Source organism: Solea senegalensis, linkage group LG21 (assembly GCF_019176455.1).
Source record: "Solea senegalensis isolate Sse05_10M linkage group LG21, IFAPA_SoseM_1, whole genome shotgun sequence".
NCBI classification, from domain to species: Eukaryota; Metazoa; Chordata; class Actinopteri; order Pleuronectiformes; family Soleidae; genus Solea; species Solea senegalensis.
Window position 1 is genome coordinate 12,754,000 of NC_058040.1, and position 27,023 is coordinate 12,781,022.

The following is a 27,023-nucleotide window of genomic DNA, read 5'->3' on the forward strand; positions in this document are numbered from 1 at the left end:
TCAAATGTCACATGGCGCGCGAGATAGGGGGCGGCAAAGTTCGTGATGATTCTGATGTTTCGCATCAGAAAAACAAAACTCTTATAACTTTGCGATGGAAGGTCCGATCCAAACCAAACTTGCTATGATTGATGATGGGCCATGGCTGAAGACGTCTATGAAAAAACGGTGAAGTTTGAAAACAGCGCCTCCTTGTGGTGAAAGAAAATACACCAAAAAAAAGTTTTTTTACGATTTCGGGAATAACTTTTACACAGATAATCGTACCGCACTCAAAATTGGTGACAACAGTCAAAACACATGGTAGATGATGTGTGATCAATATGACGACGAATCGTTTAACGGTGTTGCCATGGCAACGACGCAAAGTCGGATTTTTGGGACAAAAAATCAAACTGCTACAACTTCGCGAATCCTGGTCCGATCTGAACCAAACTTGCTAGGATTGATGACAGTCCGGCCCTAAAGACGTCTATATGAAAATATTCAATTTCGAAAACAGCGCCCCCTGGTGACAGCAGACAGTATGACAGCTTGTATTTCAATTATCTCCTCCTAGAGCTTTTGTGCGATCACCTTCAAACTTGGTGAGATCAATGTGGACGAGTTGAGCATCAAAAGTTATCAAAAGCTTTTTAAAATATTGTATGGCGTACGAGATAGGGGGCGCCAAAGTTGGAGATAATAATAATTTTTCACAACAGACAATGAAACTCTTATAACTTTGCGATGGAAGGTCTGATCCCAACCAAACTTGCTATAGTTGATGATGGTTAGTTGCTGAAGACGACTGTGTTGCTGAAACGGTACATTTTGAAAACAGCGCCTCCTGGTGGTGGTAGAAAATTCTAAAAAAACAAACTGTTACAACTTTGCCAATCCTGGTCCGATCTGAACCAAACTTGCAAGGATTGATGACAGTCCGGCCCTGAACACGTCTATATGAAAATATTAATTTTCAAATACAGCGCCCCCTGGTGACAGCAGACAGAATTACATTTATAGTTTTTGATGCTGCTCCAACAGGGATTGTTGTATCCACTTGAAACTTAGTATGTGGGACCCCAGACCCTTCCTCAACATGTCCGTAAAAGGTCACCTCCCTACAGGAAGTGGAACGCCCGAAACAGGAAGTAAAGTCTTGCATTGTCCGATTGACACAAAACTAGATATGTGAGTTACGGGACCTTCCCTGAACATGTTTCCAGAGACGAACAGGAAGTTGGCCATTTTAAACAGGAAGTGCCCGCTAACTTTGCCGTACGTTGTCCAATTTGCATGAAACCTTATATGTCACACCAGGGACCTGTCCTGAGCATGTCTGCAAAAGATGACCTCCCAACAGGAAGTGGAATGCCCGAAACAGGAAGTCAACTCTAAGATTGTCCGATCTGCACAAAACTTGATATGTAAGACAAGGGAACTTCCCTGAACACGTTTACGGACGCGCATTTGACCGAACAGGAAGTCGGCCATTTTAAACAGGAAGTGCCCTATAACTTTGCCATACGTTGCCGATCCCCCCCGAAATTTGGATCGACATGTGCGGGGACGCCGCTGAAAATAACTAGTACTGAAAATAACTAGTACTGAAAATAACTAGTACCGCGCGCGGTGAATGAACGGGTGAGAGCGCGAGGCGCGCGGGGAGCCGTGGCACACGGCGACTCGCGCGGGTCGGCTCGAACCCGTTCAGAACCGCGCGCGGTACTAGTTATTTTTACCTCTGTGTTTCAACTTTTTAGTCAACTTTATTCCAACTCATCACCTGACATATTATAACGTGTCAGCATTCATTTCCGAAACACTGAACACATTTATTAACACCATTCATCCCTGGGGTCAATTTTCATGATTAAAGTTTATGTGTGAGGTGTCAGGACTACCTATATAGCCCTTTAAATAAAATATAACCCCCTTACGCTCACACACATGCAGAGTACCTATTACACAACATATGAAAATCACCATACAATCTCACAGATTGACCTAAATCTGGAAAGATAGATCTTTATTGTGTTTAATGACTTTATATTACAGATTATTTCAGTCATTAAATATGATGTATATCATTCTTTAGAGACGTGAAACCGCCTGAGGAGGGTTTTAAAGACTAAAGACACATTTAAAGTGTCCCTTCTTTTCACACATTAAAGGCACAGTACGGTAAATGAGGAGGAAGGGTCCGTGATTACAGGCTGCTGTCACTTCACCACATTTTGGCAGCCCCAGACTGTGTCCGCGCCGCCTTTTCAATAAACCATCCTTATTTGTGAGCCAGACTCCGACATGTCTGTTTCCTATTGGCAGCGATACCTTTTTTTTTTTCTTTTTTTTCCGCTTAGCAGTGGACCACTGATGCAGCCGACGGTTGTAACAGTGGAGCTGGCTGATTAATTCAACAGAGTGGATTTCCGCAGCTCACTGCACACGCGTACAGGGCATGAGAGAAGGGGAGGAAATTAAGCAGAGGAAGAGAGAGGGAGTGCGGAAGAGAAGGGAGGAAAAAAAATGATGCAGGAAGGATGATAAGGAGGAGGGTCTTTGGGGGTGGGGAGAGAGTGAAAGCAGTGGGAGAATAGGAAGGAGAGAGTGTAGAGAGAGGGGGGCGGAGGAAAAGGAGAGAGCGAGTGAGAGAGAGAGAGAGAGAGACAGGCCCTGGAGCTGCCACTAATGCTGCTGCAGCCGTTTCACAATTCCCCACCCAGAGAGAGCAAGGAGGAAGGGAGGAGATCAGAGCAAGGAGGAAGAAAGAGTAAGCAGCACCTCAGTCAGGATGCTCCAGTGTTAGCCAGCACACACGGTAAATGCTGCTTCTTTATCACCACTCCTCATCCTCTTTACTGCTGCTGTTTGTCTCTGCATCAGTGACTCAAGCGTGTTTTACTGTGTGATGTAGCTCTGTGCAGGAGTCCTATATATAGTGCATTAGGGTTAGCATAGCCATGCAGCTGGGGACAAACCTGTGTGTGTGTGTGTGTGTGTGCAGCTGCTGCTGCTGCAGAGAGAGAGAGGGAGAAGCAAAACATCCCCAAAGAGCCTGGATGAGACACGAGGATTTGTACATTTTGTCTTGTCCCCGAGACGTGATGAAGGAGGGAAAGGCAACATCCAGCTTTCTGTGTTTCCTGACTGAAGCGGAGCCACCTGTTTGGAGATGTGTGGGCGTGTGTGTGTGTGTGTGTGCGTGCCGAGGGGTGGGGTTATGGTGAAAGGCTTTAATGATTTAATGTTTGCGGTTTGAAAAAGGTTAGTATGTGCATGTGTGTCTGCATGGGAGTGTAGAGTGCTCGTACATGCAAACGTTCATTTTGCAAGGACATGACATGCAGACACATGTTCACATGAGCATTTGGACACGCGGGGGTGGGGGGGAGACATGAACGTGGTGCTTAGTCAAACAAATTGATGTGTGTGTGTGTGTGTGTGTGTTAGTGCATGTATGTGAACGATTTGACGTTATTGGCTCAGTAACTTGAGCTTTTCCTGGTTCCTGCTTGCTGACGGGTTGCCAGGTGGTGGTGATGGATATTTGCTCTTGTGTATTTGCACCGTCTGAGGGTTGCAGGACACCAAATGCAGACTTACTACGAGGCATGACGGTGCAGTGACGGCAACTACTTTAACAAGAAACAACAGGTTTTCATGGCGATGTGGCGATGTCAAAACTGAAGGGGAATCGAAGATCATGAATAACAGAGATTATAACAGATTTAAGACATAAGGGCAGCACAAGAAATGGATTCATAAATATGATGAGAATCACCGTAACAGGTGGAAGTAATTGGGGCGGGGCAGGAAGTATACATTAACTGGAAGATGCAAAAGTGTTTTCAAAGTAAAACGGGAACTGTAAAGCCTGGTTGATGGCCTGTACCATGTCAGCATAGACAAGACGGCTGCAGACAGGATATTGGCAGCAGGTGTTTGCTGGACTTCCCGCTGGGGATCAGTTGCAGACGTAGGCGCTGACTGACAACTGCGGGTCCAGTTGGGCTGTTGCTCTTGGCACCGGCCAACTGATGCACTTCTAATTTGGGCAACTGAGTCATTGTGGAGCGTTATAGGCAGCGTGGGAGAGTGATTTCTCTGTGACCCATGACGCTTTCGCGTAGGCTCAGAGTATCCCGGGGTCAAGCAAGTTCACCACTAAAGTCTGCCCCACACTAAAGTCCAGATCTGGACCTTCTGACAATTGCAGGTATCTTCTGATTTTAGGCCGATTTGAACTGAATATCTGGTCAAATGACTTCATTGGACACATTGTAATTGTTCAACAATATCCAATGAGAGCGAGTCGGCCCACAGTGCGACAAGGATGAATGTGAAGGCCGTCTCCCAAGCCCGGTGGATGGTAGAGACAGAGGACAACCTTGTGGATTTATGGCAACACTATAATTGCTTGTTTAATGTGTCCTGCAAGACGTATCACAAGCGAGAGGCAGCCCGCCTCCATTTCTGTTTAATATTCTGAAGTCACGTTAGATCACACGGGTTTCTGTGAGATCCCAAATCCCTGGAATGTCGTCCCTGAAATCGAGTATGTGGTCCTGCGTTTTGACTGAATCACCTCGTCATTTGAACGTCCTCCGAGTCAGGGTTTGACGATGTAGCCGGTTGTTACAGGGGAAGCAGGAGTCAGGACGTGTTTGGCAGACTTGTATACAACCCTGATGACACCCGACAGTCAGGGCTGGGTTGTTAGTAGTGGACTTGGATGCTGGATAGAGGCCACCAAGCTAAATGCTGGATAACCGGTTGGCAGGACTGGTTTGGATGCTGGGCGGAGGCCTGTGGTGGAGGCCATCAGGCTTGGATGTTGTGCCGTGAGCTTGAAGGCCAAAAGGTAGTTGTTTGGGAATCAGATTGTCGAGAATCACACTGTGAGGAAATGTGCTGTGTTCAGAACAGCCTGTTCTGAACAGACGCGTCTCTAAAGCCACTCGTGCTACAAAAGCAAGAGATTGTGTGGCAGGTCATGGAGTTCCTTTTTAAAATAAGAGTGCTAGGGTCGTTTCATTCGTACAGTTTAATGATGAATGTAGACGGATTCAAATACTGAAATCCAAACTAGCAAATGGACGGACTGAGAAAAAGACCAAAGAGGAGGATGAATCTGCGTCATGCAGGCAATCAGAAAGACAGGCGACGCACAAGGACACAAAGCTAATCAGTCAACAGACAGAAGAGATCATTCGTTATTTCGGAATGAAACTTCAGTAACGACTGTGCGGGGTCATTGGGTACATGACACAAGGCTGAGTGACACATGGTTCCTGCAGGTCAATTATCCCATTGAGGCAATTCTAAATTGTGTGTGTGTGGTGCATGTCAATGTGGTAGACTGTGTCTGTACGTATGTATGAATGCTTAGGTTGCCAGGTTGTAAGTTATGCCTACATCCAACTATTGAAGTCAATACCAACAAATCACTTCCTATTAGATTTATAAAGTTCAGGTTCTTTGTTCAACTTTATGGTTGTTCTTTTGGTGTTAATGTACTGTTCTGGTCAGCTCCGGACCAGTAAAACAATAGCATAATAACCTATAAACAACAACAACTCCTGTTTTCAATTTAATGAAGTATCATTTTCCAAAACATAACATGAACAAAATGACATTTCAACAATGTTATGCCTAAGTTTCTTCTTACAGATCACAGTGGATCTACAAAGACACAAAAGGGACAGAAAAATATAGTATTTCAACATTATTATTAGAAATGTTCACACATTCATCCCGCGCGCCGTATTTCACCCTCTGGTGGGCCTGTTCTGGCCCACGGGCTGTATGTTTGACACCCCTGTGCTAAAGGTTTAGTGAAAACAGGAAGACATTTGCAACTCCACTGACAGAAGAACATTCATAGTCTCTCTGTAATCAATTGATGGTAAGAAAACCTGTGTAGAGACTCACTCTCTTTGAGGGATTTGAATGGAAGGATCAGGTTTGGACCTGAAACGAGAGAGAAATCAAAGCTCTCACTACGCTCAGTCAGTCATTCAGTGGTTGTTTTAATTTCTGGGTTAAGTGATTTGCAGTAAACCAGTGTGTGTGTGTGTGTGTGTTTATTCATATACTTGCATCCTGCTCGTGATTGAATATATGGCTGTGTGGGTGGGTACGAGACCATTGGATGGTTATGGCAGAGAAGAAAGAGAGAACTGGTGCACACACACACTTCTGTTTAGTCTCATTTTTGGTTTGTATGACATGATATCATTTTCTCCATCTTCAATATTTTGTCATTTTCTATCCCCGCACCCACTGTAGGCGACACAAGGCAGTAAATTTGCTTTTAATCTTGCTCCTTTTCCACCATATCCCCACTGCTTCTTATTCCCTACTACTACTTCATCTCCCTACAGCGGAATAGTTTGCTGTGCCACTCGACGCTCAGTTGGTTGCCAGAGGGCAAGAAGGAGAGGGAGCGAGAGTGAGGAAGATGGGGGGGAATGAAAGTTGTGTTTTCAGTCTCATGGCTGATTTCTTTGCCGCTCTCTTGAGATTTCGAGGGAGTCTGGCAGCCAGAAGACGAGGCTCCTTGACTAATCAAAATGTTCCCGGGGATATACAAGCACTGCAATAAACCCTATAGTGACAGCCTTACAGGGGCGTGGCGGCACATTATCAATAATCACATATTATGTGCACATGGAGTAACATGTGCAGACAGCCTTTGTGTGCGGGGACAATCCACACAGACCACGTTCCCTCACATTTTCACAGTGTTGAAGTGCATGTGCGCTACTGTGCTCCGCTGCTCTATTAGCAACAAAAAAATGAATCTCTGTTTTACTCATATTTTTATTGCACACTCTTTATATCATGTTGATTCATCCCATAGATTTAAACGGGAAGTAAATGATATAGCGCAGACTCACTTCTCGACACGTCACAGATGTGTTCCATGCGATAGTTTGTCGCTGCTTTTCTTTTACATCACGCCGACACTACATACCTGAAAAAGAACAGTTTCTATAGCAACCCCTATCATCCCCTCCCCTCACCTCACCTCACCCCCCGCACCCCTGTGTGTGTGTGTGTGTGTGTTTTTTACGTGTGCGTGAACACACCCGCCTGAATATGAGTGAATGCTGTATTGATTGCCAGCCATGCATGGCGCAAGTGTTGATGTCATCCAAGCGGAGGGAAAAGCGATGAAGGAAACGTTTCCTCTTCACGTCTCCTGGCAGCTTTTCAAGATACACAGAAGTTATATTCAAGGAAAAACACACACACACACACACACACACGGCACTGCAGAGGGGGGAAAGCAAACGGTAGAGGGTGGGGCAGAGACCGAATGAGAGGAGGAAGAGACGGAATGTTGGCGTTGAATGGTAACTGTGGGATTGAAGTCTTAATACAAAGAAGAACATTATGAGCAGAGCTTCAGTTATCTCACGATGCAGGCGGTGTATAGGTTTCTAGGAAAAAGTTGCAGACCGACTGCTTCACCACAGCAGTGGAGTTTGCCTCTGATTTACTTAACGTGTATAAAACAAGCGCATTTTTTTTGGATCATTTTCCAGCCTGTCAGGTTTTATGACCCAACTTTCATGTCTCCATAATTATCTGGGATCAATTAAGGACACGTGTAGAGAAAGAGCGAGATATCGTTTAATGGCCATGAACCGTGTCATGTTTATAGCCTATGGCACACTGACAGAAATATGTGTTAGACCATATTTATATGGTTTTGTATCACACATCATTTTAATATAAAACTGCCAGCTAGGTGAACATGCTGATAAAATCCGGTTGAAACAGCGTCACTAATCGTCTCTGACTGTCCCTGGTAATTTTCTCTCCGTCTCCTCAAACTTCTTTCTCTACTGATAACAGCGTTCTTTCTTGCTTTTCTCTCCATTCCTTTAAATAACTTAAATTAAATAGTACGTGTGCTGGTACCTGTGTTTTTCTTCCCTCTCTCTTCAGTCTCTAATCAGCCCCTAATGTTTTATGTCTGCAAGGACTTGAATGATTAAACAAAAGGACAGAGGTCTTTGGTGGACTGAACTCCAAGGACGACTACATGAAGGGGAACAGAAAGGCAGGAAGGAGGGAGAGGGAGAGAGGGAGAGGAGCACACAGTGTCAGGCCAGCCTGTTCAGATATAGATGACATGACAGAACCTGTGCTCCTGTAACTGTCACCTTTGGCTCTGCGCCACTGAGTCCACCTCACTTGAGACCGATACTAAAACTTGGTTGCGTGCATCTTCTGTGCAGTGTTATAGAGGCCATTTCTTTTGGATTCTCCATATGTGTGTCTGTCGAATCTCGAAGAAGAAGAAGAAGAAGAAAAGAAAAATCACATCAGAAAGAGCAGATCCATATCAGCAGGATATTGTCCAGACATCTGTGAGCCTGATGAGACTGTGTGAGATTAAAGTCGTGCTCTGCATCCGCTGCTCAAAGGCAAGAAGTGTAGTCATGGTAGCGGCCCTGAATCTTCCTCTCTTTCATGTTGGGCTGCCGACGCCGTAATCACAAGAGGAACCATTTGGTCATTTGGTACTACTTAATAGTGTGTGTTTCACGGTTCAAAACTGATACACAACAAAACAAAGACAAGACCGAGAGCTGGTATCGCCCATTTTGAAGGGGGCACCCTCTGAACTTCTGGTTACAAAAGCTTCAGAAGTCTCAAGGCTACAGCAAACACGAGAAGATGAGTTTAGGAGGCAATGATTGTTTTATTGTCTGTATTTTTAAAGCCACGCACACAGAGAGCATGTAGCTGCCAACTTGAGGGGACGTCGTGATATTGATTTCTTACGGTCTCCATATTCAGGCCGTAGGTTTTTGAAAATACTCCCCGTTTTGTTATATACAGTATGTTCTAAATACAGTCGGCAACCCCACTGAAACCACTAGCGAGGGAACCTCTTCTGAAGGCGCTGTGAGTGTATTTCTAGCCGACTGTACATTTTAGCAAATGTGCAGTGGGATCACATGTACATTATTTAGCACTTGTGTGGTATGCTTTGCTGCAGATTGGGGTCATTTGAGTGAGTGTGTGTGGAAAGATGAATGTGTGTATGCGTTTGTGTGTCGCCTGTGAACGTGAGAGGGAGATTCATGAGCATTCATACGCAGGGGCGTGTGTGCACATACGTGGGTGTACATTTGTGTCCGCTTGTGTCCACCTTGTGTATTCTGACCGAGCACATGTAATCCTTAACCAGCTCTCTGGCTCCTCATTAGCCTCACACTGCAGAACTGGTTTTCCAGCCCTCTGATCTTCTCTGTGTGGCCGCAGGGAATAATAGCTCCTGTTCTCATCCTAACAGGCCTGCAACTAATGATTGTTTTCATAATCCGTTCATCTGTCGATGAGTCGCTTAGTTATTTGGTCCGCAAAAATCCTTCAATTTTATGGCGCAAAGAAACCAGAAAATATTCACCTTTAGGAAACTGAACAATCACAGAGCTTGTATTATTATAATTATAAAACACTCAAAATGGGGAATCGATTATCAAAATAGTTGCCGATTCATTCAGGAATCGGTTCATCTTTGTAGCCCTCGCATCAGATCTGTGATGTCATCATATATGTATGTATACATACAGTATATACACTTTATATGTATATATATATATATATATATATATATACACAGAGCACACACATACACAACTCATTATACACACTCCTATGCTCTAACATTCCCCTAAGGCATGTGTATTTTCAAGGAAGACCAATATTTACTCCCTGGAGGATTCCTCCATATTCAGTGCAGCTGGAGGTGGAACTCTGAATAATCACAAATAGCTCAGTAAAAGTAAAAGTTGATATGAACACTCAAGCTTCATCTCTGTCCCTGCACTTGTACAGACACTTTCAGATTGGATCTGGATCTTCACACGTTGGGACACACTGCACTGCTGCACACATTTGGCATCAAATTCTGTGTTGGTATATTCTACTTTGTAGATTCGCCTTTAAGTCCATGCTGGATTGGATTCTCAAACCAACCTTGGCAACCTCTAGTCTGCTGGGATATCTCTTTAAAAATATTTGCTCATTTGAATGACATACATCTCGTGAGCCTCTGAATATGTACAGACTGAGCTGCATCAAAATGTAAGACTCAAATTCACCAGAGGCAGCCGCGACGCCCCACATCTACACGCCAACCAGTCGGAATGTGGCACAAATTGGCAGCGAACACAAGCACGAGCCGAATTGTCTTCTCACGTTGCCCTTTTCCCTTTTGTGAGAAACGTGACTGGCTTCACAGATCTTGTTCCTCTTCATTTTGTTGACGGATAATAAGAAATTGCTACGGCCAAAAGCTCGATTATTGTTCATTGCACCATCTGACAAGCCTCAAAACTGGCATCACACAGTCCGATCCAGGCCGCGATTGAGACCATCTTGCACAGTGGGACAGAATACTCATGAATAATCACTTATTTCGTTTGTAAAAAATGGCAGAAAATAATGAATAATAACCAACACATGCTTTCGGATGTTGTGTTTTCACACCAAAACCAAGAATATATTCTATATTTGATAATTAGGATCACTGGGAATCCATTTTCTGGCGATTTAGCAACCGATTTATTCATGTTTTGATTTCAATACAAGTTAACAAGCACTTAAGGAATAGTGAAGACACTACACCAGCGATGGAGACTCGAAAGCAAACGCTCTGCATACACTGGCTGTAACATCACAGAAAGTATGCAGAGCTCAGATGAGTAACAGGGGAAGTGACAGAGGAGGTCGAGGAGTGAGGTGAATGAGGAGAAGTTAATCTTTTCTGACCGCAGCCCCGGCCTCTCCCTGACTCGTCTCCGTCTCGAGTCGACCTTCCGTAAAAAAGTCTGCGTTGTCTTCTGCTCGGCGAGAAGTTCACATGGACTGATGCAGAAACACATGATAGTGAACGTGTTTAAACAAAAACACCAGTGCTTTTATGTTTAATTTCATAACAAGACATAGGTAGCATAAAATTGCACTATACACGTTCGTATAGCACCTTTCATACATGGATTGCGGCTCAAAGTGATTCACAATAAAAAGGAAAATAACATTTAAAAAGAAAAGAGATGCAAGTACAACAATAAAACACAACACAGGGTGGAATGAAAAGGAAAAGTCTCAAGTCAAGAGGTTGAAAACCCTGTTTTAACTTTGAAATAAATGGAATAAAAAGGAGCAAGTTGAAGGCTAGAGTAAAAAGATTTTTTTAAAGTCTTCTTTTAAAAATATCAAGTGAGCTGGCATCCCTGATATCTAAGGGCTATCATAAGGCTTTTATTTTTTACAACTATCAGAATGATCATTCTTTATTAAATATCGAGCATGTGTTTTGAAACACAAGACTCTTCTTTTCATGTACATTAAAAAAAGAGCTCGCAACTATTCATTAGTTTTCAATTTAAAAGTTTCAAACTATGTAATTATCAAATCTCAAAGGCTATAGTTTGTTCTGTATTTGGTTGTTTTGGCTGCTTTTTTCCATTACTATGTTTAAACATACACTATATACACAGGCTATAAGAATGTGCAATATAGAGTGTCTTATATCCTTTTTTCAGGCAATTTGATGAGATTTTTTTTAATCTCTATCCATCTATGTTTTAACTATATAAACACACCTGAACAAAAAGTACTCAAAATGTTTAAAATCGGATTGAATTTGTGAAATACGTCACAGTTCAAAGTTCACACGGCTCGTTTTTATGAACAAAAAGAAAAGTAAAAGCGGTCTAATTTGTCACTTCTGCCCCCCCGGAGTTGTCTATTATTCTCATGGGGCAGTTTACCATGGGTGCACCTGCAGCACAGATCCGTGCTGCGTGAGCACTAAAGGGTTAACCCGGATTTGTGTATGTAGTGTTCATCATGTGAGGTAATTTGGAAGATTTGGAATCTTTAAATTCAGATAATTTAAAAAATAATGAAAATATATACTAGTGTAATTGACTTGAATTCAGCGTATTTATCTAATCCCACTATTTTTTGGACTTATTTACTCATTAATGCTGAAGATACGTTAGATATTTTGAATTGTTTCAAGGTCTTTTTCTTCTTGTTTCCAGAAAACTTAAGTGCCATTTTCTCGCTGATAATTTTCCCCTAATAGGGGTTATATTTAGTTTTTTTAGAGGCATTTTTTGCAGTACTATATAAATATATAAAAAGATGTGTTTGGAGACACCAGTCAGTCAAGGCATTAAAGCGTGCATGTGCTCACACCAACACTCCACTTACAACTCACACGTTTCTATGTTTGGCTCTGCCATCTGCGTCCACAGTTTACACTTACTGATGACCTTATGACGTGTGTGTGTGTGTGTGCACGCTCGCACATGTGTAATCACAAGTGTACACTCACCACCATCACAAATAGACTAGTCACTAATTTATGTTTTATGAATGAGGCACCTGTTGAGTGGCACAGAGGCTCAGAGAGGAACATCCACTGACGACGCTCTGAAACCGCCGCGTGGCGAAGAATATCTTCAACGGCGCACTGATGAATAATCGAGTGCTGACATTACGGTGATATTTAACCGTGAACTTTTTATTTTATAAAGAAAACATGAACAATGCTGAAGTTTGGGGGGCGGGGGCAAATGTGAAGGGCAGGGAGAGAGAGCTTCCAAATGAAATCGTCCTCATGACGTAAAGGTTAAAGTCAATCTCTCCAGCTCTTCAGCCGCTATAAACCCCCGCAGTTCAGGTGTCACGCCTGTGTTGTAACGCGCGGCATTAACAGCGTTCACGGACAAGAAGCTGATCTCGGAAAATGCTCTTGAAGGCTCGTGACATTCTGCCAAGGAAGCTGATGTTTGGCCGAAGAGCAAGCGTTGTGAAAACACCTTCTAAAAACCCCCTCAGAGGACAAACTGCATGATAGATCATCCTTTATGCTGCAGTGAAGACCTTGCTAATGCTACACAATAAATCTCCAAAGCCAACCCCCCCCCCTCCATTTTTAATCCTTAAGTAGCAGCACGCAGCAACTTTTAATGTTCTAATGTCAACCTTGAAACTGTGAATGCACCGCGGCAGTTAATTGGGTTGTAATCTCAAGTATGTAATCATACAGCTAATTTGCATGTTGTAGTCTATTAACAATCATTTATACTTGGGACTGCCTGCCAAACCTTTTTGAAACTGTTTTATTTATTTATTATTATTATTTATTTATTTAGCCCTGCCATTTAATCATTGGCTTCTTTTTAGTTCAGTGTGACGGTCATGAAATGTGTTTTGGGTACAGGTGATTCATCACTGTGGACTTACACTTGTGTAATATGATATTACAGCCCTGTGGCACTGCAGCTGCAATCATTCTGAGAGCGCTTGTGTATTTAACTTAATCGGATTTTTGAGAGTGGAAAAAAAACAAAAAAAAAAACAGTTTTGGACCTTGACTTTGCAGTGTGTTTCATACCAGGCTGGGGTTTGTAGTATTAAGTGTAGAAGAAATCAATTTCCATGAAACATGACTGAATAGTGGAATGAAATTAAAGTTAGAAAAGAAACACTGGCATGGACAAACATTCTGTTGTGGAATGGAAAATACATTTTAATTTCTGATTTTTACTCCATGCAAAACCACCAGTGCTGTTTTTTTTTTAGTTGAGCTGTTTGCACTAGAACAGCCGGGGAGCTGTCCATGGTTCTGACTCATGGGTGCTGAACAGAGAGCTGATGATGCAGCTGCTTAGGACTGGTAAAGTAATAGCATAATGACCCATAAACAACAACAAGAACTCCTAATGTTTCCCTTTGTTCTACATTTAATTAATTACCTTTTTAGAAAACAATCTATCAATTTTTTTAAAAAAATAAGTGCAATGTCAATAATATTATGCCCAAGTTCCACATGTGCAAACTACAAAAGGCACAAACATTTTAGTCGCAGGTATATGGAACTGCTGGGCCGGCTCTGGCACTTGGGCCGTACTTTACCCCTACCATAGACTGTAAGTACATGGTCTTCCAGGTTCCTTCTTAAGCCAACCAGGAAATAAAAATATATAGAATAACCACTAGGGGGCGATGCCACTGATTGCAAAACAAATCTATCAGGGAAAGAACTCACTTCCTATTCTCTCAAAATGCACTTTATTCCCACTTTATCTTTAGATTCACTTCTCTTTTTTTAAAGTACTGGAACAAATGATGTGTTTATAAAATTGAAATATCTACATGTGGATCAGTTCGAGAAGCTAATCTGAGCTGCTGCATCGACAGTAACTTATACCCAGGACCGGAGAAAAAGTAGGGAATAAAATTTGTCTCCGCTCTAAAACACCGGCTCTGAACTCCAGTTAAACTTTCATCTGGAATTGTTCTCAGGGGGGGAAAAAAAAAAAACCTTCAGCAAAACTCAGTTGATATTTGTTGTCTCTTCATCACGTATGAAAGTTGTGACTTTGTTACGTTCATTAATTAACAGCAGCTGTGTTTGTGTCTTGAGCGGTGCTCACATGATGTGAGCATATGTCACCAGTCTCCTCCTCCTCCTCCCTCTCCTCCTCCACCTCCTCCTCCCCACAGTTGTACACTACGTGGAACAAAATGTTTCCACCGTGACACATGATTAATGAGAATCCTCCCAGGAGTTTATGGGGAGAACAGGAGCAATCCTCTACTACAGGAATCCCAGTCAGCAGCAGTCATCCCAAAAAAAAAATCTCAATTTTCATTCTTCATGGGTTCTCCGTTACAGCAGCTTATTCTTACTCTAATATTATTTTACCAATTATGATCAAAAACCTTCATTTCTACATTTAACATATCCAATGTAGTTTTGCCTAAGCTTCTCTTGGCTCACAAGAACACGCAGAATTTGAATGTTGTAATGAAATTCTATTAATAGCAGTTTTATTCTGATGTGGCAAATCTATGATTTGATTGCATAAACATTAACACTACTTATTTAAATAAATGTGAAGCAGTGTAAATCCCAGCAAAGTGAATTTCTTTTTACAGCTTTGACTACAGAGGGAAATTTGGGTGGATATTCATAGTTATCCAGTAGTGCTCAACAACTTATTTACAAATTAAATCACAAAGGCGGTGATTTAATTTGTTCTCTCTCTCTCTCTCTCTCTATATATATATATATATATATATACATATACATATTTGTAATAAGTTGGAACTAATTTATATGTATAACTTCTTATCCTTGCATTAGATTTTAGCAGTTAATATGCTGATGTGTCACATGGTAATGCACTTGAAAAGTTACCAATAATAATAACAATAATAAACGTTATTTTCATACAAGGAAATCAAAAAGTAAACTTAACTTTGAAATAAAAGATGCACTGAAGCCAGTAAAGGTTTTTTCTCTCAAATTGATGATGCAAAAGGTGCATGATATTGATATAACCTGCAGTGCTGCACCAAATCTAATAATCTTATCTCTTAATCCTGTTGTTTATTGTACAACTGTGCTGCTGCAATCATGGTTTTGATGTCAACAGAGAAACCAAAAACCACTCTTTATGGATGCAGAGTATAGATTTTGGGACTTCCTCGGTGAGACGCCGGCCACAGTGAGCAGAGCAGATTGAGGGCTCGCAGCTAAATTAGTGGGTTTGGGGGAGAGAATGAGAATCATGTTGGTAATGGAAGGTAAGTGTGTGTGGGAGACACACACAGAGAGAGAGACACACACACACACACACACACACACAAGGCAAGACAGAAGCGGAAGGTGTAGAGAGAGAGATATATGTTTATTTTCTGCTTATTTGTACATATTGGCACCAAAATATGTGTGTGTGTCCCTTGGCCTTGCAGTGTAGCATTATGTTTACAAGACATTACAGAGTGTTAGGCAGAGCTGTGAATGTGTGACTCACTGGAAGTGGGAGGATTTTAGAAAAAACAGACATCATTCCTGAGGCTCACAGAAAGAAAAGAGAAAGAAAGATACCTTGGAAAGGTCATTCTTTTAGGGGATTCTTTTGTCATCAGACTTCAAACTATAAACATTTTCCTCCCTTGCAAAGAAGAAGTCTTTGCATCATTTCCATGGAAGGCTGGGTTGTTAAAGACATTTTGTGATCATATCAATCTTCCTTTGAAAGATCTGAAATCAAGTCACACAGCTAAAGCCTGGCCCACACTAGAGGATTTTCAAATCCAACTTGTTTTTTTAAAAACGTGGGAGACCACAGACACAACAAACTGTGTAACCCATTTTCAATGTTTTAATCCCGAGAAAGCACGGACCAGACGATCCAGTGACTGGAACGTGACTTCAGAATATGAAACAGACTGTTGGTGAAGTCACGGCCGAGAAGACGGAATCACATTGGCCTGTACAAGTTACGGTTCTAAACAAAAGTAAACATCTCTTGCTCTCATTGGTGATTGCAGGTTCTGCTCATGCCCCCTACTGCTGTTTAAGTTGTAAATATCAAACATGGTTAATACTTATATTTGAAATCAGGAAGACTCTGATGCATCTGATGCCTGTTTGGCCAGATAATCTGTTCAAATCAGCCTAAAATCGGAATGCAGCCACGATTGTCGGAGTTAAGGACCAAATCGGGACCAAAATCTGGGCAATTATCCTCTAGTGTGGGGCAGGCATAAGCTAACTGCTTAGTCTGCAGATTTCTAGGCTGTATATTTTTGAATATTTTAACGTTTGGGCTTTTCTGGGTTTCAATGATCCCCTTTGACTGTGCTGAAGTGCTAAATAAAAAGTACTTTGTGGTGTAAACATTAATATTTTTAATGATGGATCAGGTCAGAGCGAGAGATCCAAACGTCCAAACGTCATTAAAAGTGAAAATCTCTCTCATAACTAAGACAAATTGGAGCAGGTGCTGGAATATTTCTAAATAAATCAATATCAAATCACACTGGTGCCCAGTGGATCAGAATCGAATCAATTCAGGAAAATCAATGGTGTCACTCGGGCCTGCTTCCTTCCTTCCTTCCTTCCTTCCGTCCGTCCGTCCCCACACTGGCCGTGTCCTGGGGAGTCAGTGCAGTGCTGACACCCCATGATGTGTCTTGTCTTCATAATTAACTGTCAGCAGCAGGAGCACAAGCTCATTTTCTGACTGCTACAGCGGTTCGGTGTGGCTCAGTGCGCTGACTGTGTGTGTGCAGTGATGTGGCGATGGTGGCGTTACACAATAAAAGCAGCCAGTGAACTCGCTCGCCAGCCTTTGTCTTCCTGTCCTGGTCCCGTTCTTCATCTGTTTCTTGGTTTGTTTGTTTTCCCCCGATGGTCAGAACTGTGCCTTTGCCTGCACATAAAGAACCATCACGCTGTTCTTCTCCCTGCTCCTCTTCACTGTAGGCTTCACTGTGTTCACCTCATGCTATTAAAATGTGACCATGAAGCCCTTTGAAATTACGACTTTTTCCCCTCATAATATTACAAAATGAGAAAGAGGTCATAATGAGATTTTTTAATCATCATTTAACATAACTGCATTTAACAAATTCTCCACGTTCCTCATCTTGACGCAGGTTGCAGCTGATCATCTGAAAGTTTACTTTAATTAAGAAATAATTCTCATAATATTCCGACGTTCTCGTAATATAATAACTGACTTTATTCTCATATTCTCAAAAGATTCTTCCCTAATACTCCTTAATGTGTCTTAAAATACAAAAGCAGAATTGTTACATTCTAAGTCATTTTTGCTGAGAATGACAATCAACAGTTAAAGTGGTATTATGAGCCGGGATGTGACCAGTCACAGTGAAATCACTCTTGAAAGCTCAGAGCTGTGATGGGAGAATGTTGCCCTAGTTGGAGTCTGGCATAATTATGCAATGGTTGAGTACCTGCAGCACCAGCGGCATGACAACGTCTGAATGTGAATGTGGGCGGAGTGGAGAGTGCAGACAGGAACTACACTCTTCTTTTAAACCCCTTTTTCATTTTAAGGTTTGTGAATTTTGCCAGTTTGTACTGTTTTCTATATTAGGATTCATTTATTTTTCCTTTTCCCAACTTGCAGCTCTTATTCTTATCTTTCCTCATTATTTCCCTCTTTATGCCCACTTCCAAATATAGATTTGAACTAAGAGCAACAGACACTAATTGGCTAACAAAAGATGACCACCACAGTCAAACTGAACTAAACTCACACAGAACCTTATTATTAAAATTCACCTCATGGGCGTTCAGACCCTGGATGAACCAAAGACTTCCTGTTTCTACCAGCAACATGTTAAATAAACCATTTTTAAAATAACACAAGCATAAGATCTAGCAGAGAGTTGGTCAACCTCCTGTGCGCGACCAATCAGCGTCGAGTATCCACCTGAGCGCCGACACACAACCTGTCTCTCAATCACCTGCAAGCCATCGCACACTGTTGTGACCCCGGCTTATTAGGGAGGGGGACGCAAGATTGAAACAGGTGGTTCAAAAGTAAAATAGTATTTTAATGAGAATGATAAATCAGTATTTAACAAAACACTAAAACAGGAACTGAAATAACTTGTTATATTTTGTATGATTCTGTGTTTCAACATTGTTGTTCCAGTGGAACGTCACCTGTAGTGCCACTGCTGTCCAAGACAATAAAGTTTATCTTGAACATTTAAACTACACTAAAACACAGGTTTTCAAAATATGGCTTACAAACAATTCCAACCCCCCAATACCATCATTCACCCAACAACAGACACAGCATGATACACACTAGCTCACACAAAACCCCAATGCCCACTGACTGACTCTCAGCTGCTGGTATTTATACAGGTGTGCTTGATTGGGAGGTGAGTGAGGATTGGCCAGGTGAGCTGGAACGGGGCAAACCAATCACAGAGGTAGAAGGGCGGGTCGACCGGGGCGTGCAGTTGGTGGAAGAGAGGCGGGAAGGCGGGAAACAGGCGCACCAATCGGGAGGGAGGGATGGCACACGGGAATCTGCATCATCATCACACGCAGAGACGACCAACACAGTAACACACAGGGACAGAAACAAAGGAAGAGCGTAACGCTGCCACATGCTGTAGATGATGTAGGGTGACATTATACAGCTGTGGGATTTGTCCTCCAGACAGCATCTAGGAGAAGAACCATAGCTTTGCTCACGCGATGTAGTCAGACATGAAGGTCTGTACATCAAGGAATAGAATGTATCACATAATCATAAAGTATACATACATCCTCTCTCAGCCGGAAACCTCTATTGAATGGCCATCAGCAAACACTTTCCTGGAGAGTTTAGGTTTCCTCGATACGACGTGATGATTTGTAAATGAGTTGTCTCATTTTGTGGAAAATGGCAAATAAATACAGGTGTTATTGACAACAGACGTGAAACATGGCTCTTCTGGTTTCAAAAAACAAAACAAACAACAAAACGATGATGGCACTGATCGAATTGCAAAGGGGAACAGCAATGCAATGGTTGTTGTCACAGCGAGTTTCCACTTAAATGCTAATGTCACAACGCACTAAAAGGGCTTTTGTCTTCTGTTTTTCCTTCAGAGAGCAAAGCTCCATGCTGCCCTGCAGGAGAAAAACCGCTTGAACCTCGAGCTGATCAACCACCAGCTGAAGGCATCTAAATATGAACAGGTAAGCAGACATTCACACATGTTTAACAAACATGAGTCAATGAGCTGACGGTGACAAGTAAAATCTGTTGTTCTTGTAGCTGTTATCATCATCATCATCATCATCATATGAGGGTAAAATATATTGACCTCACCTCTCCCAAATTAGCCACATATAGAGACAAACAACCACTAACTCTCACCTACAGTCAATTTAGAGTGTCCAATTTACCCAATCCCCATATTGCATGTTTTTGGACTGTGGGCCTGAAAACCCATAAGCACACGGGGAGAACATGCAAACTCCATGCAGAAAGGCCCTTGTTCCAACCGGGTCGTGAACCCAGGTCTTCTTGCTGCAAAGGCAAGAGTGCTAACCACTACGCCAACCGTGTGGTCCCCAACATGCTGCATTATATATTATTTATTTAATAAATATGCTGAAAATAACAGTTGAATCCGTTCTCTGCACATGATCACCTTAAAAACAGGTAGGGAAATAGTTATTTACTTACCGTCTACTTGGTGGGTTCACTTAAGATTTAGTTGAATTTACTAAAGGGAATATGTCACTGATTTGCATTTAGCTTTGTGTTACTAGAATATGGGTAGTCTTTTTAAAAAATTGTGTTTCCCAACCTTAGTTTCCCCTGAGTCGAGAAATATCTTAATCTTTTTTGTTATGTACCCACCAGTGACACTTGGTTCTAGCCTTGGTCCGAGGCTTGACACTGCAACGCTAATTCCACACTTTTTAGACCCAGTCGTAGAGGGGCGGGACCTCATCTCCAGAACGTAAACAGTGTCTGCCATCTTTGCTAACTGTTACGCTAACAGTACCAAGTGTCACTAGTGGACAAGCATCAAAGAAAATGAAGATATATCTCAACTCAAGGGAAACTGAGGTTGGGAAGCACGAAACAGTTCATCCTCAATAGTTTATGGTGACTTTAAGCTTAATGACAAAACAATTCAAAATGTGTGTTGACATTTTCTTTGCAAGTGCATATGTCACATGTATGTTATCGCGTGTGTTAGCTCTTCATGGGTTCATGTTGGTCTGAGTCTCACAGTTTTAAACGTGTGCACACAGACACAGATGGACAAAGGGTGACCGCGTGTGACGGCAGACAATTAGTGACTCTGGCATTATTAGTGACTTTCACAGAGGGGGCAGATTTGACACATGTCCAGGGACTCGGCTCTGAGCTCTTGCCACACAAAAAACAAAATGTCAACCGCGCTCTGACAAGGTTGGGCGCAGGGATGACAAGAAAGTGGGACAAAAGTGTGTCCAATTGCTGCCAAGTAAACAGACAGCAGATTAGAACATGAAGAAGGGAACAGGGAAAGACACACGGTGGGTACATGACTGTGATGATGCTATCACAGAAAAACTAATCATACCGACTTCTTTGTTAGGTTATGGTGGGAATTTTCTAATAATTAAAATGTCATAAATGTATTATTTGTCAAAGGAGTTGATTGATTTTTCAACAACATGCTGTTACATTACTTGTATTTGTTATGTGGACAATATTTAAATACAAGGGCGTCACAGAAGTACCTGTTGGATTTTTCTTACCCAACTTTGACGAGCTACAGAAGCGCTCTATAAAAACGTATGTTCAAAATGTAATGATGTAGTTCAGTGCTAATCATTAATTTTCTCTCTATATATGAATGAAATCATTTCCTTTGCAGCGGTCTGGTTTTGTGCAGGTTAAGCTTATCTTTTATGTGCTCGTCTTTTTTTTTTTTTTTTTTGGTTAATTAATGAGAGGATGGCTGAGGGATGTTCTCGCTCAGTCCTGTGGGGCGGCCATCAGAGGAACCCGTCTTAGCTTCAGGCCTAGTGAGCGATGAAGAAACGAGACGCAGAATGCTCAAGTCAGCAGCTCTGTCTCTTTAGCACCAAATGGAAACGTGCTGATTAATTTCACTTCCGAGTGTGAACGCATAATCAACCCTGCAGCCTTGATTCAGCAGGTAGTGCAGCAGGTAGAAAAGTGTAGGGAGGTTAAAAAAGTGTTTGTGTTTACATCATCAAAGCTGGAAAAATCTTACTAGATAAATACACAGATTGTGGCTTCATTCTCTGATCAGGACACCATTATTCCCTCATATCTTTATACAGAAAACAGTTCTGGCTGCTGTATCATTGTTTAAATTCTCTAAATACAGAATATAATTAAGGTGTTTCTTTCAATTTGGCTAGGGGTGAACGATATTAGACTTTTTGCCGATATCTGCTATGACAATATATCGCGAGTGCTTGGGCCCATAGCCGATACCGATATAGACGTCTATTCCTTTACCCAATTGCAGGGGTAATTTAGTGTGCAATTTACATTTAGTGGAATTAACATAATATTTCTCATACTCATGTCGCAGCAGATGTATATATAAAATATCAAAAATAATTCAGCATCAACAAAAATAATAGCTGTCACTCGCGTTTTCAGCCTAATATTTTAGTCATTAGTCATATCAGTGGTGTTTGCCGATAATTCATTTTAAAGCCAATATTTGCCAATATCTGTCGATATCGTGCATCCCTTATATTGGCTTTTTATTACCCATGTAGGTGCGATCAGATTATGATCAGCTGAGACAAACCCTTGCTGTAGTGAGCCAGGAGAGGAGCCAGCTCCAGGGACAAGTGGAGAGCCTGGAACAGCTCTTAAAGGTGAGATGCCCTCTCCATTTCTTTAATGTCCGTCCTTTATGATATTACAACATCATTCTAAACCCGTGTCAAACAAGAACTTAAATCTAAATCTGTTTGTTTTTTTTTAGAACTTAACAGGGAAGTTTAGGTGGCGTCACCTGTTTCACAGTGAGGCTCTTTCTTTCCAGCGCGTTTCAGTGTGCCAATAGTAATCAGACACAGTCTCGCAGCACCGCGAGAAGCACTTTCATTACAAATCCTCGCCTCCCTGCATCACCTATTGATTGTCTGTTTGTCGGGATATTTGAGAGAGAAATGTACCCATCTGAAAAAACTGCCCCCTGCTCCATAATACAACCGAGAAAGATTTGTCTCATCCTCGTAGTGTATCGATTAAGATGACAAGAAGACTATCAAGAGAAAATTACACAGTTTGATATGGATGCAGAGAGCAGAGTGTGAAGGAACACAACCCTAAAACAACAGGAAAAGAGACGATATATATTTAAAATGGCTTCTGAGATGCAGCGCTGTCACCTCTGGTTTCTAAGGGATTTCATCAGGTGACTAAACCCACGCTGTCACATTTGCACACCTTTTGGTCATGGTAGGATAAGATGCACACGTGCACGTTAGCTGCTGCCAAATAAAAGGACCTGTTTGGTTCTTATTCACATAACTGTGGATATTCCTGGTCCTGCCAACTCCACAAGCTGTGGGGAACGTGTGTCGGGAAAGAAGCGTACCCCTCCTAAAGCCGACTAAATGTCACAGCTGTCTCTGATTGTTTCAAAGTGGGGGCCATTGTTGTGTATTGAGGTCAGCATTTTGACCACTTCCAATTGATTTTCGGGGCTTAGGCACAGCGGTTCAAGTTTGAGCTGTAGTGCGAGCATCAGTCATTGTTTATTTTCTGTCTAGACATAGATTTTTACGCCAGAGTTGAACATGGTCCTCTGCCGCCTTAAACCCATTGACCATAAACCCATAAAATAGGACGTAATCTTCTGGTTTCATTGAATAGTCACGAGGGGACGATTCTGCTAGTTGCAAGGTCTATGGGAAAATGACCCTAATTCTCACAGGTAATAGAGCATGATGTCAACTTTGTTCATTTTGGTCCCGTTTAGGGACTTTGCTGTCAAATCTCTTACTGTGTATCCAATATTTACGACTGTAAGGAAGTACAGAATAAGTTTACGTCACTTGTTTTTCAGCAATGGAGGCCCGAAACTGGAGAAACCACAAAAAGGGCAAATGTGATGTATAGGATGATGATGTCAGATAGGTTTTAAAATGTATGGTCCCGATGACGGAGGAAGAAGGAAGCTGGATTAAACCACACTAATGAACTTGCACACACATTTTTAAGGGGTTATACAAAAAATCCCAACCCCTTTGTTGTGGATATACGGTGTGTTATTCCCGTAGACTACACCAGTGATACTAACCGTAGGTGAACTCCCAGATTTTGCTGACCGTTGACTCTCCACAAATTGGTCAATGTATGGGAAACCTTGACAAGTGTTTCCTGAAAATAATAGGTGACTTAATCAACCAATATCTGAGTAATCAAGGGTTAAAAAACCCTGTAGTTTTCCAGTAGAGCTTCAGTCACTTCCTCTCAGCCAGTCCAGCCCTGTGCAGCTTAGAGCTTCTCTCTGATTATGCAAAGCAGTGGCTGCCTGCTCAGGACACCTCAAAGCCACTCTGGGAGGTAAAGAGGCTTTTCTTTTTCTTTTTTCTTTTCTTCCAGGGAATACAGAGAATAACTGATGAACGTCAGAGCTTTTTAAAGCTTTCTTCTCTTCTTAAGCCTGTAGAAAAAAAGCTTGTGTCTTAACTCTGCCGGTCGTCGTGTCTCCACGGACAGATACTGTATAGTCATGACTCAGATGATTTGATAAAGGTTAGGTTTGGGATCAGGGTGTGAAAGCGTTGCCTGAGTCAGTTTTGGAGCATAATGTAGGTTGGGTATGAAAGATTTATTTTAAGATCATATAAAGAGCACAAACTGTATTAAATTCTTGATACTTGCCTCCACCATTGTAGTTTCTTTGATCTAAAGCCAGTATGTTAGATATAATGTGTATTTACGATCCGCTGCCTCTTCTTTGGATGCTTCTCTGCACACATACACAGAACAGAACAATCGCCAAAGCACGATGAATATTCTTCTGCTTCTTTTTTTCTTTTTGCCTCTGGCACATTCTAATGACGTCGCAAACGCAGCTGATGACTTTCAGCATCATGCAGTCTGCATGCCAAGTTTATCAGATTCATGTCACATGGTGTGATTTATAATGAACTTACACGATTGCTGAAGTCTCACAGTCTGTAGGAGGCATCAGGCTATGTTCTAACGTCACGCCACAGTGCAGAATCACCTGCAGCTTATTGTCATTCGAGTGCACTGAGTTCAATTAACCTTAAAGGCTCCTTGTGAGCGTGTGCAGCACACACCCTCCTTTAAGTGACGGGGATCGCAAACAGCGAGAGTCGAGCTGTTTTGCGTCTCTTGTCCTCAACAGAACGCAGAGAGACGGTGGTTGGGTAATTCTGTCAGGATACTGTCAGAAATCATCTGTGAATGACATCCTTCAGCATCACCACATCCTGTCCCCTCCCTCTGTGTGTCTCTCCACAGCATATGCATGAGGCTGTCGAGCTGAAGCAGCAGCTGCAGATAGAGCATGAGCAAGCCTTGGTGGCCCTTCATACCAAGCAGAAGGAGATCAATCAACTACAAAAGGTAGTTTATTTCTATTTTTTATACATATACTGTATATATATATGTGTTTGACATAGTGATTTGGTGATAGGAGAAGTGACTTCACGCCATGGGTCATTTATTGACGCGTCAGTGCCCAGTTTTGTGCTGAATCACTGTCACTGAATCACTGCGACCGTATCAGGAAACACAAAGACCCCAGAAACCTGTCCAAAAATCAGCAGATTTTATTAGAACCGCACACTTCTGCTGCTCTCTGCAAAAAAAAAAAAAAAAAAAGGTTGTTGGTAAATTTATGCAACTCGGGGAAGTGTGTAGTCGACTTTTTTCCCCCCTGACACTTTTATTCTGTCTGACAACATTTTTTTTTTTAAAGACGGGGATTAGGTCGTAGTCAGCAGTAGCCTCCTCTGTATCACAGGGGACATTTGAACTTCCGTGTGCGTTGAAGATGGATTTAAAGGTCGTCACGTTGTTACTACATCGCATGAAACACAGCATTGTTCAGACGTAGTTAAACATATGGTTTTAACAGTTAAACTGCCTGTGTTCTTGATTATTTACTGTATAATGACATCAAACGCTTTCCTAAAAGCCTGTGCAGAGTCCTCTTCGTCAAATGACTGATGTGTAAATACTCTAAGAATATTGAGTGGATTAGCCCACTCACTCTGGCTTTGAAAAGGTCATCAAAGAGCTTAATTGTAACAGCCTCCTCAGAAATCTGTAATGTTTTCTGTCTGCACCTGCTTATTACACTGCTTTTGCTCTGGTGGTTGTAAAAGCAGATCACAAATAATTCCAAATATGACATTAAAGTTATTATTAAAGAGCTGTTAACTCTTGTTACTGGCTTGGCAGTATGTGTCAGCATAGTGTGCCGCTTCTTTTGCTTCATGAACTGTGATCGTAGTGTCAGCTGTCACTGTGTGTTTCTATGTGCTGTCTGCAGGCTCGGGTGCAAGCTGACCAAGAGCATGAGGAAGCAGTGCAGTTGTTAGAGGTACAGTAAAAATGAACGCACACTGATCACTGTTGCGTCCATGGTCAATGTCGTATTATACTAAATGTGTTGTTAAGGAAACTCCACGAAGGAAAATTCACCAGATGGCGCAAATAAACTTATGCCAGTGTCCCTAGCAGGAGTATAAATTACAGCAATCTGGTATCTCGGACGTCTATATATACAGTATATATATATATATATGTAAGCTTGTTTAGTGTTTTAATTACAGTTTTCCAAATGTTATTCTTTACTTAATTTTGAATTCTGTTTTAGTTCTGTCTATTTTTGTTATTTGCAGATTCATTTAGCCTCATAAATACTTGGTGTTTCTTTACATTTCTGAGAAATACCATCATTAATTCCCAGATTACCCACTCTAACACAAATATGGTTACTACAGTTTCACAATAGAATATTGTGTTATACTTTTAATTTTCTTTCTATAGACTAGCCCCCTCTTTCACACTGTGTTATAGCTATAATAGTAAGCAGTCTGGGTTTGGTTGGAGAAAGTGAACTTTACTTGGTCTGTGCATCAAGTACAGCATAATTCACGTGGAGTTATATAATAATAATATATTAAAATGCCACTTTCGGTCCTGATTTTCTTCTCCTATTTTTGCAACAGCAGGAACAGAGATAGGTGGCCTTCATAGTATAAGTACTTTGGCTGCAGTGGTCAATTTAAAGAAATCTGCAGTAAAAAAAATGGGAAAAAAAATGCCCTGAATAATGAACATACTGACCCATATACACTTACTTATATATATTTTTGTATTGATAAGATACAATTAATTCACTAGAGTCATTAACTAGACCTTTACTTTGATTTAATTCCTGACACATCTTGTACTGTTTACCTTTCTCTCTTTTCTGACAAATAAGAATGCAGCTAAATGAAGCACATTTTCTTGGCTTATTCAAAGGTCTGTTCACTGAATACAGTGACGAGTGAAGAGTAGTAATCGTACACTCAAAAAACAATAACAGTGTTCTCTGTCACCAATGGATGAATGACTATCCATTTTTAAATGACACTTTTGGTTGAAGGAAAACAACAAGCCTGTTATTCTCCAACACCCTTCTAA

General features: G+C 41.7%; 1 protein-coding gene across 1 annotated transcript in view; it reads left to right on the forward strand.

Annotated features, from left to right (window-relative positions):
* Positions 1-27,023, forward strand: part of rimbp2a (RIMS binding protein 2a) — a 55,949-nt gene that overhangs the window by 10,894 nt on the left and 18,032 nt on the right. The window contains exons 4-7 of the mRNA XM_044012666.1: positions 19,460-19,549; positions 22,115-22,216; positions 24,846-24,950; positions 25,882-25,932. Coding sequence (XP_043868601.1) covers positions 19,460-19,549; positions 22,115-22,216; positions 24,846-24,950; positions 25,882-25,932 — 348 coding nt within the window. The remainder of the gene's footprint in view (positions 1-19,459; positions 19,550-22,114; positions 22,217-24,845; positions 24,951-25,881; positions 25,933-27,023) is intronic.